Here is a 20,937-nt window from a genome sequence, read left to right on the forward strand (position 1 = left end):
CGCGCGCGCGTGTGTGTGTCGGTGGGGGGGAGTCATTAGCCAATCTAACGTGCGTTTGAGGAAAAAAAATGGACCGGCACATTCAGCCAGTGAAAAGGGGTAAATTTATGTCTGAACATTATGAAAATAGTTCACTTAATAACGGTAGGGTCAATTCTATCCTTACAACATATGGTAAGACAATCTAAATTCCCTATATAACTGAACTCATTATATAATGCAAAAAGTTGCTTAAAAGTTGGTGGGGACAATTTGTGCCACCTGAAAAGTTGGTAGTGTTATGTCCCTACCGTCCCTATGCAAACCTACGCCCTGGCCCTCAGGGGACCTGGGTATGGAGGTGTTCTGGGGTTTCTGGTCTTAATCCCTGACAGGTTTAGCCATAGCTCCACCCAACCAAGAAAACTGAGAGAAGACCACATCCACTCAACATGAATGAAAGTAACAAGGATGTTTCCATCTGTTCTGAAGCAAATCAACATTTGAAGCAGCATATTATAACTTGACTATAAAGAAATGTAGTTATCTTTAATGCAAGTGGCAACCTCCGGTCTGAGAATATGAGACAATGCGGAAGTGCTAAAATCTGCTGTTTCTGGAGTGCCGCTATAGCCGATGTGCTTCATTTCCCGTGTCAGAAACAGACAGGTGACGTCGGCGAGACTACGTCCATGTTTTATACAGTCTATGCTTTAACATCTCTAACATTAGCTTATGCTAGCCCAACAATAGCTCATAGCTGCATTGTTCATCTTGTCTCTTTGTTAGGAGTTCAGGAGCCTGTTTGTTCTAGTTTTTGTACTCTGGTGATCGTACATCATTGTGTACAGTATCACTGATCCTCTATCTGGTTTTCTGGGATGGTTATGGCAATAGGATGCTGTTAATCATGATCGCATTAGGGCCTGTAAGTCTTTGCTTGTAACTGAAGATGAAGAAGAAGAAAGATGAAGTGTGATAAAAACAGTCCATGTATCATTTAACTCTACTCAATGAGCCACATCATTTATTGTAGTGAAGGTGACTTCCTGCTTCTCTGATCTTCCCCTTCAAAACACACACAAGATAACCAGAGCCTGTAATTATGAGTTAACCCTACTACATCTATGATATATTAGTCTTTGTTCTCACAAATCTTTAGCTTTATTCTCTCACATTTGCAGATTTATTAATCAACAGGGTTATTTTCAAGTTCATGACTTAAATCAACAAATCTTGATTTCAGAAGACGGTAAAGATAGGGGAGACCGGGGACAGTTGCAACAAGGGACGGTTGCAACAAGCCTTATTTCTCCAATCAGAAGCATGCTAGAGTGATGACACTCACACTGCACATGCTCAGTTAGATCCTCTACCCACCAAGAAGAAAGAGGCCATATTGAGCATCTGGTCCTGCTTCTATCAAGTTAAGTTGTTTTGGAGGTATGAAAGTAGCTTTTTTCATGAGCTGTTTTTTTGTCATACTGTCCTGACCTTATGTATGAATGAATCCAAACCTATCTAGTTTGAATCACTGTTTGTTGACTATTAAATGACATGGTGAGCATGTGTCAATGTCAATGTCAATGTGGCTAGCTAGGACATGGCGTTTTGTCATGACTGGTACCATGGGGACAGTTGCAACTGTTGCAACTGTCCCCAAGCTATTAGGTTAGCCATGTTAGAAGAGACCACACAACCATATTTTTAAGATTTTTAGTTCAAAATAGGCTAAATTAATATATTTTATTGCTCATGGTGAACAGATCAGGCAATCATCTGGAGAAACTAACACTAATGATAAACAGAATAATTTCCCAAATAACTTGTTAAGCAAAAATGAGCAATTAGTTATTGTTGTATGTTGTATGTGTCATATAAACTTGTCATAGAGTGAATGAATCATCTTAATAGAGAAATTGTAAAAAAAAGAAATTATTCCATTCTTTTTTTTTCCCAAAATGCAATATTGAGTTTTTTATTGCTTCAGTAACATCTGCACATTGACTCAAGATAGGCCCATGTTTAAAACAAAACAAAACTAATTAAATACCTTAACAGAAAAGAAAATTGAATTTGAGCCCACTCTGGGTCATAACATTAGTATTTGTCCTGTTTAGACAAAACACTGAGGATAATTAGTGAGAAGTTAATGGTTTTTTTATATGTTGCAACCGCCCCTGATCTGTGTTGCAACTGTCCCCAGGTTTGGGGTCAGTTGCAACGTCTGAATTCCTCTATCAAATGAATATTCTGATTGATATGTTATATGTAGCCATCTTTAAATGGTATGGGCATTTAGCAGACAGATGTAGGTTTAATATGTAAAGATTTGGTGAGACTGGTCCAAATATTCTCTGAGTAACTGAGAGTAATGTAAAAAGTGTTGCAACTGTCCCCAGTCTCCCCTACTTATACCTTGCACTAAAATCTGTTCCCGTAGTCACTGTTTTAAGTTGACTTTAGCATCTTGCTAAGTTATTGCATGTTGATTCAGAGTAAACAGTAAATCAAACAGACCAGACAAGCCTCTGTAAATGAAAGAATGTATGTTGCAGTCTCTTTATTTCAAGGTGAAAAAAGTTGTCAACGCAAAATGAAAGACACCTTCATGAGGCAAAATATGTCTAAGGAGTTTTCCAACCCGCTGGAAAGAGTTTCTGTCTCATGAGGCTCATAAAAATCCACCATCAAAGCTTTGATTTTCAGTATCCTCAGGGCAAAGGCACAATAAAGCAGAAAGTCTGTTTGACTTGTGGGATTTCCTTGATGTCTTCAAGATTTTACACGATTTTAAACGACTTCTTGTTAATTTTGTTGTTTAAAGTAATTTCGTGATCAGTGTCGTGATATTGGCAGATTCTTCTTTTCCCAATTCTTTGTCTTGTCAGTTAAGACAGATTATTTCTAAATGATCTTGAATCTTGTCAATTTTTAGATTTAACATGTGTGTAGCCTTCAGGGCCACCGTACTATTAACAACATGTAAAGGAGATCCAATCTTGATGCGGTCACAGGAGGAGAATCAAAAGGGCACGCTCCCTGTGGATGTAGATGCAGATGCTTTGTTCTGGCTGAAACATATCTCCCTGAGCGCAGCTTTGAGCCTCATAATCGCAGCTCTGGAGTGACCTGTGAGCGATTCAGCTGACCCGAGGATCAAAGCAGCACGGCGTACCTGTGCGAGCTCCTCTTGTTAAGTACAAAGGCCTGTGCTGTCAGACGGAGAGCCTTGGTGTAGCTGACCTGACTCAGTCGAGAACCCACCCAGCCTCAGCGAACACACTGCTGGACGACATCAAACAAAGCACTCGGCTCTGAACTTCATTACTTCACATGAAAGAGAGGAGAAGACTCATTCTAAATTTGAGCCAGACATTTCGTTTGATGCAATGCACTGAACTATACGGGTACAGCGCAGGTTTGATTGTTGAATATCAGGCTCCAGTCTGTCACAGTACGTGGTTACAACATGTGTAAAGTACATAACAGCTCTAATAACCTCTAAGCTCTGTGACTCCTGGGATGATGCACCTCAGATGAAACCACTGGACCAGGGGAACATCCTCCTCACACACCGCTGTGGGTGAAAAAGGAGGAACTTGCTTCCTATTTTTTTTCCCTACAGCAGCTCATTTAGAGAAGTTACTTTTCATCAGACCTGTGGCAAAACATTTCAGAGTTGATGGATGGTAATTTTTCTCTCTTAGCCAGGAGCTGCAGCACTGGGTGGTGTGAGAGCAGAGTTAAGGTTTTAAAAAATGACCTGTCAGGCTGCGAGAATCTGTCAGAAAAATGAAACCTTCAGGTCCTTCAGGTCCTTTACTTTAACACGGGGCCTGCAGAAATATCAAAATCAATACTTTCTGAGAACTGGGTGAAGATACTTGTGTTGTTTGAAGCTGAACTATAGCAGCAGACCAATACTTTTACCTCAGCTTGTTGAACTATTCTGTGTGAAGAAAGTTTTAATCAGTATTGGTGGCATTTGTTTGAGGACTGTTCAAAGAAAGAGAATCAAATATGTGAGGAGTTTCTAAGTGACTTAGAAAAAGTCTCCTGTCTAGATATACACCTGATCATAATCCGCACTAAAAAAAGAGATTATCAGTGCCAATATTAATGGTTACAGGACCGGATTGATTTACGGCACATCTAGGTCTCTATGACAACACCACGCTGATGGAGTTTAGTAGTGAGAAGAGAGATCTGTGTTTTTCTCTGCTGAAAATGATTTCTGTGATTTATTTTGTAGTGATGGTGGACGCAGGAGCCAAACTATCAGACAGAAAAAGGACAGAAGAGCAAAAGAAAACTGAACAGGAGAGTGATACAGCCCGAGTTAAAGGCTAACACAGGGGCTAATCTGTTTGTGCTAATGTTGATTCCAATCCATAGTCAGCAGTTATTCTGCAGTGGTCTGTTCAAACTTGAGAGTCCATCAATAAAATGAAGAGTGAGGTTACGTTAGCTCTGCTTGGTAGATGACTGGCAGGACATAGCTAACCAGGATTCACTAACGTTACACTTTACAGACATGTGCCGGACTACTAGCCATAGATTTTCTGTTGGTAGAGACCTCTCGTGCTGGGCAGACCTCTCAGGCTCAGGCTCTCTGCACTGATGACGCTGTGACTCCTGTTCTCGCGAGACTGGTGCGAGAATCAACATGGCGGCTGCCGGTACCAGCCTCTGAATCAAAACAAAACTCATAAATCTCAAACCTTAAAAGTAAATTTGAACAGCCCCCACTCAAAAAAACTCTAATCTAAATCCTGAAAATCACTAACCCTGGAACAGCTGGAGGAATTCATAGACAGGTACTACTACGGACAACGCAAAATCGGCATGACAGGAAAATCGTCCTCTGCTCCATCCACCGAAAGCCTCAGATCTCCAGAATCCTCACCAAACTCATTACAGTCCCCCCCCGTCAAACAACAGAGAGGTTAGTGATATGTTGATTGCCATAAATAACCACCTCTCCTCTCTCGATGCCCGCATAGCTCTCGTTGAGGTTCTGCACAACGAATTTCAAGAGTTAAGGATAAGCCTGCAATTCTGTCACGAACAAATAACTCAACTTAACACCGAAAACAAGCAACTTAAATCCACTGTCCAGACTCTCACAGCTGACATGACAACCATGAAAAAGGTAAACAAAGAACCAAAAGAGACTGTGTTAGAGCTTCAAGGACGCTCCATGCGTGACAACCTAATACTCTCAGGCATCCACGAATCCAACACAAACAACCCTACACCTCTCTACACCTCACTCTCAGCCACAGTCATCACTAATGGGCAAACATCACAAAACTTTACATTGCACAAGGGAACTAGGCAAGGGTGCCCACTCTCCCCCTCATTATTTACTGTCTTTATTGACCCCTAGCAGCAGAATAATAGCCAGAATAATAACATTATAGGTATCGAGACTCCAAAAAATCTCATCACAAAATCAGTTTATTTGCAGATGACATATTGTTATCCCAGAAATCCCAATCTAGCTAAACCGCTACTAAACTACTTACAAACTGACAGTGTTGGCTTGTTGTCACGTTTGCTACAGATATGTCTGAGAACCAGGCTAACATATAGCCGGCTGCTACAACGTTTGCTTGGTGTCACATTCCAAACCTTAGAGCTATATGTAACTGCACTGATAAATACCTCACCGCTGTGCATTGTATCCAGTAAAAAGTTGGCTTGAACAGAGAAAATTTGTTTTGATCCAATCTCCATTCAATTCTAATCCAACACACGCCTCGCTAAAAGTAATTAACAAAAGTGTGCAGAGACTCAGGTCCAGAAGGTGGCGAGGGAGTAGAATCAAAATGTCATCTTTAAACATTTGGAAGAACTGAATTTTTATTGACAAATGCAAATGGTTGTAAACATCTTAATCTTTGAGGATCAGTTCAGTATTTTTTTAATGAATAAATTTTCTGTTCTTCTGACTCCAGCCTCATGGAAACACTCCAGGAAATGAATTTCTAACACCTGTAGCACAGTAGAGCAAGTCGATATAAAACATTGGGACCCACTTCATCTGATTTTTGTTGAGCTTAGAGTAAACATTTGCATGCTTCATGATCAGGATTTAGAGGCAAAAAAGGTCAAAACTTTCAAATCAAGTCATCACACCTATTTCTTTCCTGCTGCACAAGATACTCATACCTCTGTAAACATATCTCTGAGTCTTTCATTACCATGGTGTGCCTCAGGGTGCACGGTCTCATACATTATTCACGTGGAGTCAGGTCTATTTCTGAGCTGATGAAGCACTGATATGCTGAAAAGTTACCTTAGATTCTGTAAAGATAGACTCACTGAGCCACTGCCTTTGGGCGACCAGGATCTGGTGTGCAAAGATTTTTTTTCTTCAAAGAAGTCAGACAAGAAGAACAAGGCTGTCGTTTGGTACCAGAACATGGAAAAATAAATGGAACGGAAAATTATTTTAACCAATGCAAGGCTTGCACCAGTGGCACATTGATGTCATCACCTCCGCCTCCTCACTCGAGGTAAATTTCCTGAATTGGAAGTAATTTTTGTTGCACTTTCAGCAACAAATAGTGAAACCGTTTTTGTGAGAGGTTAAGACTTCAAAGGTTATTTTCATACTGATATTAAAAAGATAAAGAGTTAAGAGCACATTTAGACTGTTTAAGAACAAAGTGACCTTTTAATTCCCCCCAGCCTTATAAACAGATGATTAATTTGTTAGTTTTTCTCTTTTTTGCTGCTTAATGAAGACGTTTCTGTAATAAGTAATCCCTCCACACAATCTTACATGTGTAAAACAGATTAAACTGAACCAAACAATGATAAGCTACCTGTCAGCCAGGTCCCCTGAAGGCCGGAAACAAGAATGTTGACGAATGATGAAGCAACCTTTCAAGTCTTTTCCCTCTTTAAACTGTCAGCGCCTCAGGAGAAGTCAGAGCTTGGCATTTCAGGGAAAGTCTGTCTTAACCTCTGGTCATATATCCATAAACATAATGTATTGGCACTCATTCCTCTCGCTTCATGTGAAACCAAATCACTTAACCGCCAGGGATTTACATGCTCAGCTTGTTTCAGCGTGAACCCTTCGAGAACACGAGGCTTTAAAATGTTGTGGTTTTAAAGTTACACTCAGTCATTTTTTCTCAACATTTAACATAAAATAACTTTCATTTGAAGGATTACAGGTGTTGCTTGTGGTTGTCATTCCTCTGCTTCCTCCACAGAACAAACTTTTTACCGAGATTGTTCCAATTGGACCTCAGACCTACAACATGGAAAGTGACTGTGGATGTGGACCTTTTATTTTGCCTTTTACTTTAACATTTGAAGATATCTCTTAAATAAAACACATCTTTGTCTCAACAGCTAAGTCAGCTGGAATGTAAACACTGATGGGAAGTGGACACGATAGAAACATATGGACTAGGTGATAAGTTTACTCTGTTGTCCTATGATCACTTCTGACCATGGTTTCAGTTTCTCTGTACTGCTCTGTGCTCTGTTAGTGTTTTGATAATGAAACATTATTTTAGTGCTTGCACTATTGTTTTATTGATTGATTTATTTATACCTGCACCTTCTTGTCTATTTATGGACAGCACTTTGTATCAGCTGTGGTTGTTTTTTAAAGTACAATACATATATATATATAAAGTTGAGTCAAGTTGCCTGGATTGCAGGACAAACATAAAACCAACCAAACAAACAAATAAATGAATAAATAAATGATGATGATGATGATGATGATGATGATGATGATTATTATTATTATCACTAATACTACTACCACTAATAATAATTATTTAAATATATTAAAATATTAAAAATAATAGTAATAAAAATAATAAAATCTATGTTGCCTAGCCAACCAATCAGCAAGCAAACAAACGAACGTTTTTTTTTAAAAGTTTTGCTGCAGCCTTTGCCATGTAGTTTTTCTTCACCTTGGATTTTTTTTTTTTTTTCTGTTGCTAGGCGCTGCTCAAGTAGCTGCCTGTTGCAGCAGCTCTCTCGTCTTTGTCTGTTTCTTTTATTTTTTTTCGTCTCTTTTTCGTGATCTTTGTATTTGGAGTGGATCATCACTTTGTATGGTTCATTGTTGGTCACGGACACCAAACTTTTTGTGGCTACGGCGATATTTTTTTTCCTACTTTTCTCCTGTGTTTGTCTGAAGATCCTACATGTTACCATGGCTGCATTGTTTACATGCGAAATTGGCTGTTAGCAGCCTGTCGCATGTCAATGCTAACTAGTGTAGGGCTTGATGATTTCCCTCGAGCTGAAGAGGAGGAGGTGACGACGTGCTGGTTCTCGGATGTGAGCTGGGAGTTGACGACGTGGACCTGTCCTTCCATCCATCGTTGTTGGGAACATGGGATCTAGCTCCGGGGGATGGACGAGCTAGCTGTGCTAGCCCAGCGGCATCGTGCTGTTCACGGACGTGGTTGACGGAGACAGAGACTGAACAGACTGCTGGGGAGGCTCAGTCCTGGACCCTGTGGAGGTGGAGACTGGCTGGGCTGGAGAGTGATGGATGAGCGGTGAACGGGATGTCGTCATCTAATTTCTTATGGACCTTTTTGCACTTTCTGTACACTTTCTTATTTTTGTTTTCTTAAATGCTGCGGTGACTCCTGAATTTCCCCTCGGGGATAAATAAAGTATTTTCTATTCTATTCTATTCTATTCTATTCTATTCTATTCTATTCTATTCTATAAATGAAATAAAAATGACTGATACACCTATCAGACAAACACAGTCTACATATCAGAAAGACTGATGCCTACTGAAAAAACAAAAAACAACTTCAAAAAAAAAAAAAAAAGTTTTACAAGAGCTTAAAATATCTGGCTAATTTTTGATTACTACCTGGCTAATTACATATGGCTAATATTTGGCTAATTATGTAATTACTGATTACAAACTTTTCCCAGAATGCCTCTGTTCTGTCAGTTCGAACACATGAAAGATTTTCTGTGACGGCTCAGAATCCTCAGCTGTGGTTTTTCCGTCATTTACAGTTTTGTTATTGCTGCAGGATCATGAACTAGAAATGTTTGACATCAGATTTTCCACATGTAAAAACTCCACATGCTTCACTTTGGAGTTTGCCTCCTGAAACACGAATTCTAACCATATCTTTTGGGTTTACATGTTGTTTTTATAGTGGCATTTCAGTGAGTATCTTTCCACCTATAATGTTACATTTGGAGGAAAGGGTTTGAGAGAAATTACAAGGAATTATCCTTTGAGGACCAATTAATACAAATAAAAACAAACAACCAAACATGATGTTTGTTATGATCCTGAATGAGTAATTACAACAACTTTTTTCTGTCACAACAAGGAGCAACATGTGGATCCTGGAAAAGTGACCAAGCATCAACTTGACAATATTCACAGCATCATTATAAAATATGAGGAATTAATGCAAACAGAAGCTGCTGATGGTTCCCCTGAAGCTTGGATGATCAGGAAATAAAGATGATACCACATACCTCTGTGATTAGCCAGAGAAGACTAAGAATAGCAAATAATCAGTCTATCAGATTAACGCCTGGTGCTGCTGTCACAGAGGGAGTTCACTGTTTTGGAAGAAACATCACATCTATCCATGGAAAAGCTGACTCATGATTTCACACACACACACACACACACACACACACACACACACACACACACACACACACACACACACACACACACACACACACACACGTCTGTATGATAACCCTGGTCTAAAAACTTGCACTGACGCACTATCACAATAGGAATATGAGTGAACGCAGCAGTTAGACGGCCTGAGAGGTGAGTGAGTGAGGAGCCCCTGGGAGAGGAACAGCTCTGAGTTTGTGCTCACATGTGCTGGAATGGAAAATGTAGGCATGCGTTTGATGAGCAGAAGGGTTACGCAAGTGTATTGTGCAAGTTTACATTCTTTGGACAGCATGCAGAGGCTGAGGGACTGGCTCAGTCTGCTGCCCTCTACTGGCAGTCTGCAGTACTCTGAGACTATGAATCATCATACTCTTATACAGCCATAATCTCACACGCTGCACCTGTCGAAATCAGAAGCACTAACCAACCTATCATTTGTTAAACTGCTCCACAGCATGAAGCTTCAGTGTCTGCTGGGTTTCTCCGCAGCACATCTCTTTAAAGCCCTGAGTGACTCACCCATCCACAGGTGAGATCCAAGCACTGTGTTCTTTCATTTATTTATTCAAGATCAAAGGCAGCCACCTTCAATCCTCAGTGTCAGAGTCACCTTTAACTGTCACTTCCTATGATCTTTTGTGCCTCCAGGATACTTTAATGTTGCTCTCTGGAGGCTGTTACTGAACACTGTCATAGAGTCACCAAAAGCAGTAAAAGCAGTTTAAGGAGTCAGTCTTTTATTACAAAAAATCTGATTCTCATGAGCTGTCACATTACCTCAATGAACTATCATTTGCCAAGTAGACTATAATGAGCAGCATGAGGCGTTACAGTAAAACCCTTTCAGTGAAAAAAGGCTGGTTAAACTTTAAGTTACAGTTGGCAGTTCAGTAAAGAAGCAGGGGGTCCATAAAGTCTCTCTACAATTATAAACATTCATTACAAAACAAATGTACAGACAAATATGTGAAAATTATTACAAAATGAGGAGTTTATACTATTTTTAAACTAAGTTAATACACCTCTATATCAGCACCATTATTTGCATGAAGCACTTCGGTAGTTCTCGATTTTTTTTACCATGTTTGCTAACACATAAGCCCCATTTCCACCAAGCAGTTCGGTTTAGATCAGTACAGTTTGGTACGGGTTGGCTCGGTTAAGCCTGGTCATGTTTGTGTTTCCACAGCCAACCGTGCCCCCTTGTGGTAGGCACGGAGGTAAGCTGGATGCTGATAGCCGCGTCAGTTACACACTTAAGTGACGCCATAGCAAGACAACACAGTGTACCCCTCTAATGGTACGGCCACACCCGAATTTGCGTCGTGATTACATACAAAGTCAATGCAAAGATGCGATTAGATGCTGATTAGCCCCGGACAGTGTGTTGGACGCATTGGGCACGGCGCGTTTGGATGTTTGGAGTGTTGGCGCATTTGGGGTGTTTGCGCTTTTGGAGCGTTCACGCTTTCGGGCGTCAGACGCTTAAACGCTTTAGTTGAAAATATTTAACTTTCAAAGCAAATTCGCGTGAGGATTTGCCGCGGCAGCCACTCAGCAATGTCATTCCCCCACGACATCATTGATTTGATGACGTTGGGGGGGAACCGCCACCTGCTCTGACTCCAACCCTGTTTGAGGATGGAGGAGAAAACAATCTGTGTGGTGTGTCATCATCCAGAGTTATGTGTGTGTACTCTACAGAGACCGGAAAAAAAGGAGCAGGCTTGGGTGAAAGTCGCTGAGGAGACAGGTTTTGAAGGTAAGTTCTGTAAATATTCGTTTCCAGCTGGATCTGCCTGCAAGGGTCATCACTGAGTCCGACTGTGTTTTCCTCAGTGGAGTTTTGAGCCTGATAGAGAGGAGGAAGGAGCGGGGCAGGGGCAGAGCCAGGGAAAAGATGGAAGTTCTCTGCGGTCCTCTCTTTCCTCAACCCCTTCATCATTCCCAGGGAGACCTCCTGGGACATGGGTCCCAGGATGAGGTTGCAGGGAACAGCCAGGCAGGGCTGGTGGAGGTGGATTACCAGGGAGAGGCAGCAGACCTTGATTGTGATCTCCAAAGCTTTCACACTCTCTCTTGTCATGCTTCTGAAACCACAGCTCATTGTTTTTCAGACTCCTTTTTGGCTTGCCATCTTTAAATGAAAGGGCTTTGTACTCCGCCTGCACAGTGTCCCGTGTTTGCCACTCAGCTTGTCAAAATAGTCCAGCATCCTGACTAGGGCGTTCACGCGGCACGTTACAGGCATGTCGCTCATTTAAATTCACGAGCTTGCGTTTGGTGTGGCCGCCGCTTAAAAAATCCATGAAGAAGTAAAACGTGACACAGTAAACAAAGAGCAACTATGGGAAACATCCAACAAATTGTCTTTTTGTGATTTCCATGTGGTTCTTTGATACAAAGCCAAATCAAGCTTTGTTTCAGAGAAGACTGTGTGCCACCATGAGAAATGCAGCCATCATTGCATGGTAAGTGACGATTCTTTTGACCAATCAACGGACTGCAGTGTTGTAGCTTTACCTTCTGGGATCAGATCGGGATTAGTCTGGCACCCCTATGGAAGGGTCCCAAAAAATAGGATGGCTCGGTTTTTTGGAGGTCTGTCCGGGATTAGTCAGTGGAATCACCATAAAAATACTGGCAGTTTGGATGGACTTTGTAGGAGAACACTGAAAGGTTCGATGATGTTTTCCTCGGATGTTTGAGGCCATCACCCCTTCCTTCATCTAACACTGTTGTTGTCTCCATAAATTTCTTGTGCCATCAACGGAAGGAGGATCTCTCCCATCCTTAGTTGTGTAGTTTGGCTGAGTCTATGTGTCTAATTTTGTTTTGATAACTATAGCTGCGTTTCCACCAAGCAGTCCGGGTCGGTTCAGTACGGTTTGGGACAGTTAAGTCTCATCCTGTTTGCGTTTCCATCGCAAACTGTGCCCTATCATGGTGGGCGGCATGTAAGCTAGATGCCGGAAGCCACAACTGGTAAACAATAGCACGACGCCGTAGCAGCTTACCCCGCTATTAAATCCAACAAAGAAGAAAACGCGACACAGTAAACAAAGAGCACGGATGGAAGACATGCAGCATTTCGTCCTCTCTGTGATTTTCATGTAACTCTCTGTTACAAAGTGCAATCAAGCTTCGTTTCAGAGAAGTCTGTGTGCCACCAGGAGAAATGCAGCCACTGTCGGGGTGAGTGACGATTCTTTTGACCAATCAACCGTCTGCAGTGTGTTGCTCCACCTCCCGAGAGCGGATCGGTTCAGTCTGGCACCCATACGAAAGGGTCCCAAAAAAGTGGGACGGCTCGTCTCGGTTTTTAGGGATCCGTCCCGGGTTGAGTCAGTGGAAACGCCGCTAAAAGCGCACCGTACCGAGACGAACCGACCCGGACTGCTTGGTGGAAACGCGGCTTATGACACAAATTGTGAGGAGAAGCCATTTCAGGAGTTCATTTAACAGTTCCTCTTTCATCCACAGGAAATCTGAATTACACAAATAACTTTTGGACAAACTGAGTCCTTGTTAAGGAGTTATTTACTGAAAATGAAAACATTTTAATTGCTATTGATGCAACTGTTTGACTCTTAAACCCAGCTCAGGTCTATTCAGCCAATTTAAAACTGAGGAGGTGGAGACTTTTAGAGAAACGTCAACATCTGATTCTTACGACGTTAGCAGACGTTAGCAATGGCCTGGTTGTTCTCATGGCAAAGTACCATTGTGGGACTGTATTTTTTCCTTGATAAGCTTTGAAGTTAGGAAGGACAATCACAGGTCACACCCCAACATGTGTGGGACGCCACCTCAATAGCCGGATGTGAGAAGAGAGGACACCCTGTGCTGACCCACGTCACTGCTGGAGCCAGACACACACAGAAGCAGCACAGTGAAACATCCTAACAGACAGAGGCGGGCAGGTTTCCGTCACACATTTCACATTTCACTGTGTCTGGGTCAGCAACTATACTCAGCAGCAGTGGCTCAGTCCAGAGGGTCCTGTACTATAACCAGAGAGTTGCTGGTTTGTGTCCTGATATGGACCAAGATTGGGAATTGGGCTGATAGCTGGAGAGGTGTCAGCATAATTTCCTGAGCATTGTCAAGGTGCCCTTGAGCAAGATGCCCTTGAGCAAGGTACGTATGGTAACTGCTCAATGTTGTACGTTGCTTTGAGCAAAAACGTCTGCCAAGGCAAATCATAAATACTCAAGTAGACTGTGGACTTTAAACCATGCTCAGTTGGTACAAAGGGGCCCAAATTTAGCCAAGAAAATATCCCCCACACCATTACACCACCAGCAGCAGCCTGAACGGTTGATACAAGGCAGGATGGATCCATGCTTTCATGTTGTTGACGCCAAATTCTGACTCTACCATCTGAATGTGGAGCAGAAATCCAGACTCATCAGACCAGGCAACGTTTTCCAATCTTCCATTGTCCAGTTTTGGTGTTGCTGTGTGAATTGTAGCCTCAGTTTCCTGTTCTTAGCTGACAGGAGGGTCACCTGGTGTGGTCTTCTGCTGCTGTAGCTCATCTGCCTCAAGGTTGGACATGTTGTGTGTTCAGAGATGCTCTTCTGCAGACCTCGGTTGTAACCAGTGGTTATTTGAGTTACTGTTGCCTTTCTATCAGCTCCAACCAGTCTGTCCATTCTCCTCTGACCTCTGGCATCAACAAGGCATTTTGGCCCACAGAACTGCTGCTCACTGGATATTTCCTCTTTTTGGGATCATTCTCTGTAAACCCTATGGATGGTTTTGGGTTTCAATTCCAGTAGATCTGCAGTTTGTCAAATACTCAGACTAACAACCACACCACATTCAAAGTCACGCCATGTCCACATTTAGCTGGGTATCTGGGAAACTGCATATAATTTTATACATTTAGGCCTGTTAACCGCATGTAACCACAGTTTTGTGTCTCTAATACAATGTTTCTGAAAACTGTCCAAAGTTTCATGGTTTCATGAATACGCAGGGAAAGTTTTGTTGGTTCTCAAACCCCACAGCTGAATGACAGGGGTTCATTCTGACTGGTTGGCATGGCTTTTATGCCTGAAAAACACTGCCATGTATGGCAGATTAGCCTGGTCACATGTGGACCCAAGTACTTTTGAAAGACGAGTGAGGGGGATATTCATTTTTGATAATAGCAGGCTATGCGTGTAGCTGGTAAGGCCTTAACCCCTTACTGCCTGAATTGACAATTATAAAAAAAGATTGTTTTATGTTTTTGTATTCTTATAGATGATAAATTAAGTGGTCATTGTAAATTTGAGTATAGTACACACAATATTTATAACTATGTTATATTATATATATAGACATCAGAAGTTCATTGCCTGACCAATATATTGTGACATAGTGGATCTGATACGATCTTTGGTACGTGTAGAATATGAATTAATAGGTAATGATGAGATACAAAGGTCATTTCAGCTGCATCAGACCTGACAGGGTATGTTGCGACAACATGCATCAAGGGGTTAAATCACCTTTTTTCACCATTCTGATGCTCAGTTTGAACTTCAGCAGCTCTTTTTCACCAAGTCTACATGTCTAAATGCATTGAGTTGCTGCTGTGTGATTGGCTGATTAGAAATTAGAATTAACTGGTAGTTAAACAGTTGTACCCAGTGGCCAGTAGGTGTATTGTGAGTATTGTGAGTATTTTGTCTCTACACTGTGGAAATCTAGTCAACATTAAAATTCCTCTGATTAAAACTAATGTTTCAAAAAAAAGAAAAAAAAAAAAAAGAAATACACCACCTGCCCTTCTTTGCATTTCCATACAGCCAAATATTCTTCTTTTGGCGTTAAAAAAAGAATTTATATTTATGTTTGTATTTGTGCAGTAATGATTACTCTCTGAATCATCAAGATCTCAGTTATACCAGTCGGTTTAGGACTGACGAGTCAAGTCAACCTCCTCTTCCATCATCATCTTGAGGAACCCTGTGGAAAAACCAAACTGCACTGAAGCTGCTCATGGTGGTGGAATCACATCTGAATAACCTGTATCATATTTTTCCCCAATAACTTGTCAGCCCCAGTCTAAATAAAAGATTGCTGGTATTTTACTCTTAAACCTTGTTTCCATCAGACTTTTGTTTATTTATATGGCGTCATGTGAGAGCTTCACCTCCCTCACTTTCCGCTTGAACGTTTATCTGTTGGGATGTATTAATAGGCGGAGGCAGCACGGCACACACACTTTCCGGGTGGGAATGTTGGAGGGTGTAACACGCTTTATGTTCTACATGGAGCAGTCAGTGGAATAGTTGATAATGAAAGATAAGATAAGGACTTTCTTAGGGCAACTGGGAAAAGGTTTATTTTCAGAAAACATCTTCATTTAAAAATAAAAGACTCTGGATTGATAAACATTTATCAGACTTTTATTGTGAAAATTTTATTTTGTCTAATTTAGAACACTTAATTGTCCTGGTGTCTAAAAATAAATTCACTTGTTTTGCCTGAAGAGGTGAGTGCTGGAAGAGGAGGTCTTGTGCTGTTGACACTTTCATCAGTAGATGGCGATGTTTACTCACTGTTCACGCCCAATACAACCAGCAGGACAGCCCCACAGACCAACAGTGATTTATCAAAACTGACCATGACACTAGAATTTGATCCACACTTTTACAAAGCAAAGGTTGATAGTCAGATCTTTTTTTATTGGTGATTGTACTGAGGCGGATGCAGTGTGCCATCTGTCTGTGTGAGAGCAGACTAATTTATCCCCAACACCACACAGTCACAGATAGCCAAAAGAAAAAGAAAAAAAAAAGAAAAAAACACCCTGATATATGCTTTGCACAAAACAAGGAATGATGTATCCACATGCAGAAAACAAAATAGATGTGAGATTTTATGTAGTGATCAACAGGAACTCATTTTCAGTGCCTTAAATGTCTTGTGGATATTCTGAAAAATAAAATAAAATAAAATAAAAAAACAAACAAACAAACAAAAAAAATCTTAGACTTACATTTTATTATATTTTATCTCTAAAACATTAATAAGCATCAAATACTAAAGTAGATAATATCATTGAATGGTCTATTTTATTGCTATCTGACCACAGTAAAATGCTGGTTGACCAAAGAGATGCAAAACTGACAGAAATTGCGCAGTGTTTTTCATTAAATTCCTGTTATGTAACTAAAGAGCTGCCAAGATTCAGATTTTTTCCTGGCGGGCTTAGGAGAAATTTCATCAAAGAAATGAAAAATTAACCCAAAGTCAACTTGAAAATATAAGATGAGCCAACAAACTTACAAACATCCATCTGTCTCATTTTACAAAAAAGTTCCCACTTGTTTATGCCTAGACACACAAACTGATACCCAAAATATATGTATTTTTTATCCTTAGAAAAACAGGATCAGAAAATTGGACATACTGTCAACAGTTTGACAAAGAAAAGTCTTTTAAAATTTTTTTCTTCAAAAAAGAAAAAAAGAGTGAAACAAAATTCAGTCTGTTGTGTCTCATTCAACCTAGTAAAAAAAAAAAAAAAAAAAAAGAGTGATCAAATTCCAAATGTATTGGCAAACTAACTTGGAGTGTTAAAAAAGACATTAAACAAATAAAGATGTCACCTGGAGAAAAAAATTCTTAATCTAAATAGCCTACTTTTAATTTTAATTTCATATTAAAATGATTAACTGAGGGATGAATGGATGCTCAGACTTCCTGTTTGTCTGTTTTGCATCTCAAAAGTTGAAATGTGCCCATCATTCCTGGTACTGAAGAGATTCATTCACTTCTTTCATCGTTCATTGATTGAGGCAGATGTCTGTCTAACACGAGTCTGGCTCTGTCCAAGGTTTCTGCCTGTTAAAGCAGAAACCATTGTAACTTGCTAAATGCTGCAAAGTCCTTTACTCATGGTGGGTTAAGATGACATAAGACTCCACATCTTGTCTTGATTTTGGGTTTCTGTTGATAAAATTGTATTAACTTTTACGGGTCTAGACCTGTTAATGTTTTTGGAAAGTGTCTCGAGATATTGTATGATTTGGTGCTGCAAAAATAAAGACTGATTGATTTATTGATTGCTTGATAACTCTTAAATACTCAAAAGGACATTGACAGGCGAAGCTCCTGTGGGGAACTTTGTGCTTGCGTTGATTTTGGCGCCCCCTGTAGACAAAGAGATGTCTCTTTATCTTCATTGATTTTTACCTGTATGTGTGTGAAAGTGTTTTCTGAAATAAAAAAACAACAACACTCTGTTTCCATTCACCGTCAAATTTATTTCTCGTTGAGAAAATTTCATACGAATAAAAAAAGAAAGAAAGGAAAAAAATATATTTTTTTACACCTTTGATTAAAGGAATTATGTTTTGCTGATGGTCATGTTTGCTTTTAAAGCTCATAAAAAGGCATCAGCTGCTATTTTTGAATAGCCTAATATATTCTGCATCAGTTTGTGGTAGTTTTGAATGTAGTCTGACTGTTCAGTTGGGTCTGTCTTAAAGTATGCTACACTGGTTGTGGTTCTGAAAAGCTGAAGTTAAGTTGGTAACAAAACTGCTCCTGTAGCATCAACTTATGGTTCAAAAAAGTAAATAAATGGTTTATACAGACTTAAAAGAATTTTGGAAGAATAAAAAGATAAGTGTGGGATAGATATCACCTTGTAGTTGTAGTAGTAATGCTCACTGATTCCAGTAGGTGGCAGTAAAGCACCTAAAATTGAGTGCCACACATAATTAACAGTAAAAGAAGACAAACTTTAGCACCATGTATTGAAAGAAGTATTTTTTCACATACTGTACTTTTTGAATCTTGGTATACAGGGTGGTTCAGAGTGGAATACTGAAGAAAACAGAGCAGAGCACAAACTAGTGATACTAACCTGTCAGTATGAGCCGGTAACTTGAATACTTTATAATGGTGCTACATACAGTATACTGCATTATTCAGAGTCAACATGAAAAATACTTTGGTAAATACAAATACAAAGTTTCTCAAGAGATGTGATTGTGGTAGCAAACAACCAAAAACACAAAGAGCTCTTTGGCAACATTTTAAGATCACTGAATGATGCATGATTGTCTGGAGGCTGTACATTAAAAAAAAGAGTCTGCACACATAAAATTTAGCACCATAAGAAATCTCCAGTCCTTTTTCACTCTGTGTTCCCCTCTTGTCTTACATGGCGCTGGCTGTGATGAAGACATAAATCCTGGTCAGAAATGAGGTGACCGAGCCCTGCCTCAGCAGCCTCATCTCCACATCGATCAGGAAGTCTTTGGGCTTGCGAACTTGTCTCTGCAGGTAAACGGCGCCTGTGAAGCTGTTGAGCTTCCTGGTGCTGAAGTAGCCCTCCTCATTGCCTTTTACGATGCTGATGGTGACGTGATCTCCAGAGTAGGCGGGAGATGGTCCGATCCGGAAGATCTGAGCAGGAACGATGATGTTGGTCTGGAAGCTGAGCTGGTAGTATGTGATACGGAGCGGTGAGTTCTGACAGTCCAAAGAGTTGGTGGGACAGCTGGTCCGCTCACAGCGACTACAGAGAGGTCAAGAAAGAGATGGGGAAAAAAAGACAGAGTATGAGAAGGACAATAAATGTTTCGATTGATAAAAACATTACACATGGGTTTTCTCTTTGTTGGTAAACTCAAACAGCATTCCCAACTGAGTCTTTTTGGGCCACTTTAAGGCTTTTGCCAGGAAGAGGTGCAAACATCCACACATTTTAGGTTTATTGATGCCCCCAAGAGCCAAACCTCAGAGTCATCAGCGTAAAAGCTCTGCCAAGTGCAAGGCCAGATGAGCTAACCAGGTAACAGCAGCTTTTACGCTAATCTGCTTCCTCCATTGGTTCTGATTAAGTTTCACCCAAAATTGGGGAACCCACACTGCAGAAACTGACATCTGAGCTAATACTTCTAGTTTCCCATTAAAAAATGTCTTATTAGACCTAATATGAGCCACAGTCACATTTTTGACACTTATTATATTATTCTTTCTATATATTCTTGATTTTTTTCACACTATATACTTTATTATACTTTATGTTTTGCTGCTGTGACTGATTTCCCCCTAAGGATTAACGAAGTACATTGTACTTTATTGAATTGGAAAATCACCTGAAAAGTCTGGAAAATGTCGTGATTTGAGTTAATTAAAGACAAAAAGTGTTGCTTGAATTGCTTGTTAAGGTACAAAAAGCTGTTAATGGGGTAAGAAAATGTTCTTGTGTAAAGACATTGTTCTATTTTAAAAATCACACTTTTTTTCTTACCCCATTGGTGGATATTTTTACTTTTTCCATGAAATTTTAATAAGGGTCTGAACAGGCACTGGGTTAAGATCTTGATGCAATAAGTTATGTGTTTATATTCCTCGTTAAGAATGCCATTTCTTGAGTTGTCATTTTATTTCTTTGTATTTCTTTCGGTTGTCCATCTTGTCTTTTCATGGAATTGTATCTTTCAAAAATCAAGTCTTTTAAAAAAGTTTAACCTTTACAAACAATTCAGGCACCATTTTGGTCTTTAAACATCTTGATACAGGACAATTTTTCTAGACTTGTCAGATGAATGTGGCTCATATAGGGACCAATGAGACAATAGTTATTGTGTTAAGCACGGATGATCTCAGTGCCACTTCAATGTCAGACCATTTGAAAAACTGGCAGCAAGAAGCTACTTGTACAACTTCTGTAGACATGGTTAACCAGAACACAAAATTAAGCCCTTTCGTCGAATACTGTATTCAACGAAAGAACACATTTGTTCCACTTGAGAAGTGAGTAAAAATGATAAAAAGTCCAAAAACTTACATTAAAATCTATATTTTGACTGTAGTTTCTTAAAATTAGCTAAATTACATGATAGAGCTGATCCCATCTGTAGCAGCTAATAGCCTAGCTTAAATGTTTCCTGGTTCTCCATTTGATTTCTCAGTAAGGCCAAGATGACCAGCATCTCCTACAGCTAACACAGTTTCTATTGGCAAATATTTCAAGAAAGCCACTTCAAAAGACCAAAACTATCCCTCGCATTGAGAACAGATACCAAATTTCGGAAATTAGGCCAAAGGTCATTTCCGATAGTGTCATCATTTTTAAAGGTAGGGTCTGCAGGATTTTCCTCAAAAAAAAAAAAAAAAAAAAAGCCAACTTTTACAGAAATATTCTTGCTCAATTGTCTTCTGCAGGCCTCTATACATGCGTGTCAGTGTCAGTGTCTGCCTCAACCTCTTCCTCAGCCTTTATGCTGATGTTTTGGTTGTGTTGGGATGTTTCTAGGTAGAGAGCAGAGTGG

At 40.2% G+C, this 20,937-nt stretch overlaps 1 protein-coding gene across 1 annotated transcript in view; it reads right to left on the reverse strand.

Annotated features, from left to right (window-relative positions):
• Positions 1 to 18,081: 18,081 nt before the first annotated feature.
• Positions 18,082 to 20,937, reverse strand: part of fbln2 (fibulin 2) — a 152,809-nt gene continuing 149,953 nt past the window's right edge. Inside the window, exon 17 of the mRNA XM_074666100.1 lies at positions 18,082 to 19,175. Within this exon, the coding sequence (XP_074522201.1) occupies positions 18,815 to 19,175 (361 nt within the window). The 3' untranslated portion in view covers positions 18,082 to 18,814. The remainder of the gene's footprint in view (positions 19,176 to 20,937) is intronic.

Source organism: Halichoeres trimaculatus, unplaced genomic scaffold (assembly GCF_033239565.1).
Source record: "Halichoeres trimaculatus isolate MK-OKI-2021-1 unplaced genomic scaffold, fHalTri1.1 fHalTri1_scaffold_1, whole genome shotgun sequence".
NCBI classification, from domain to species: Eukaryota; Metazoa; Chordata; class Actinopteri; order Labriformes; family Labridae; genus Halichoeres; species Halichoeres trimaculatus.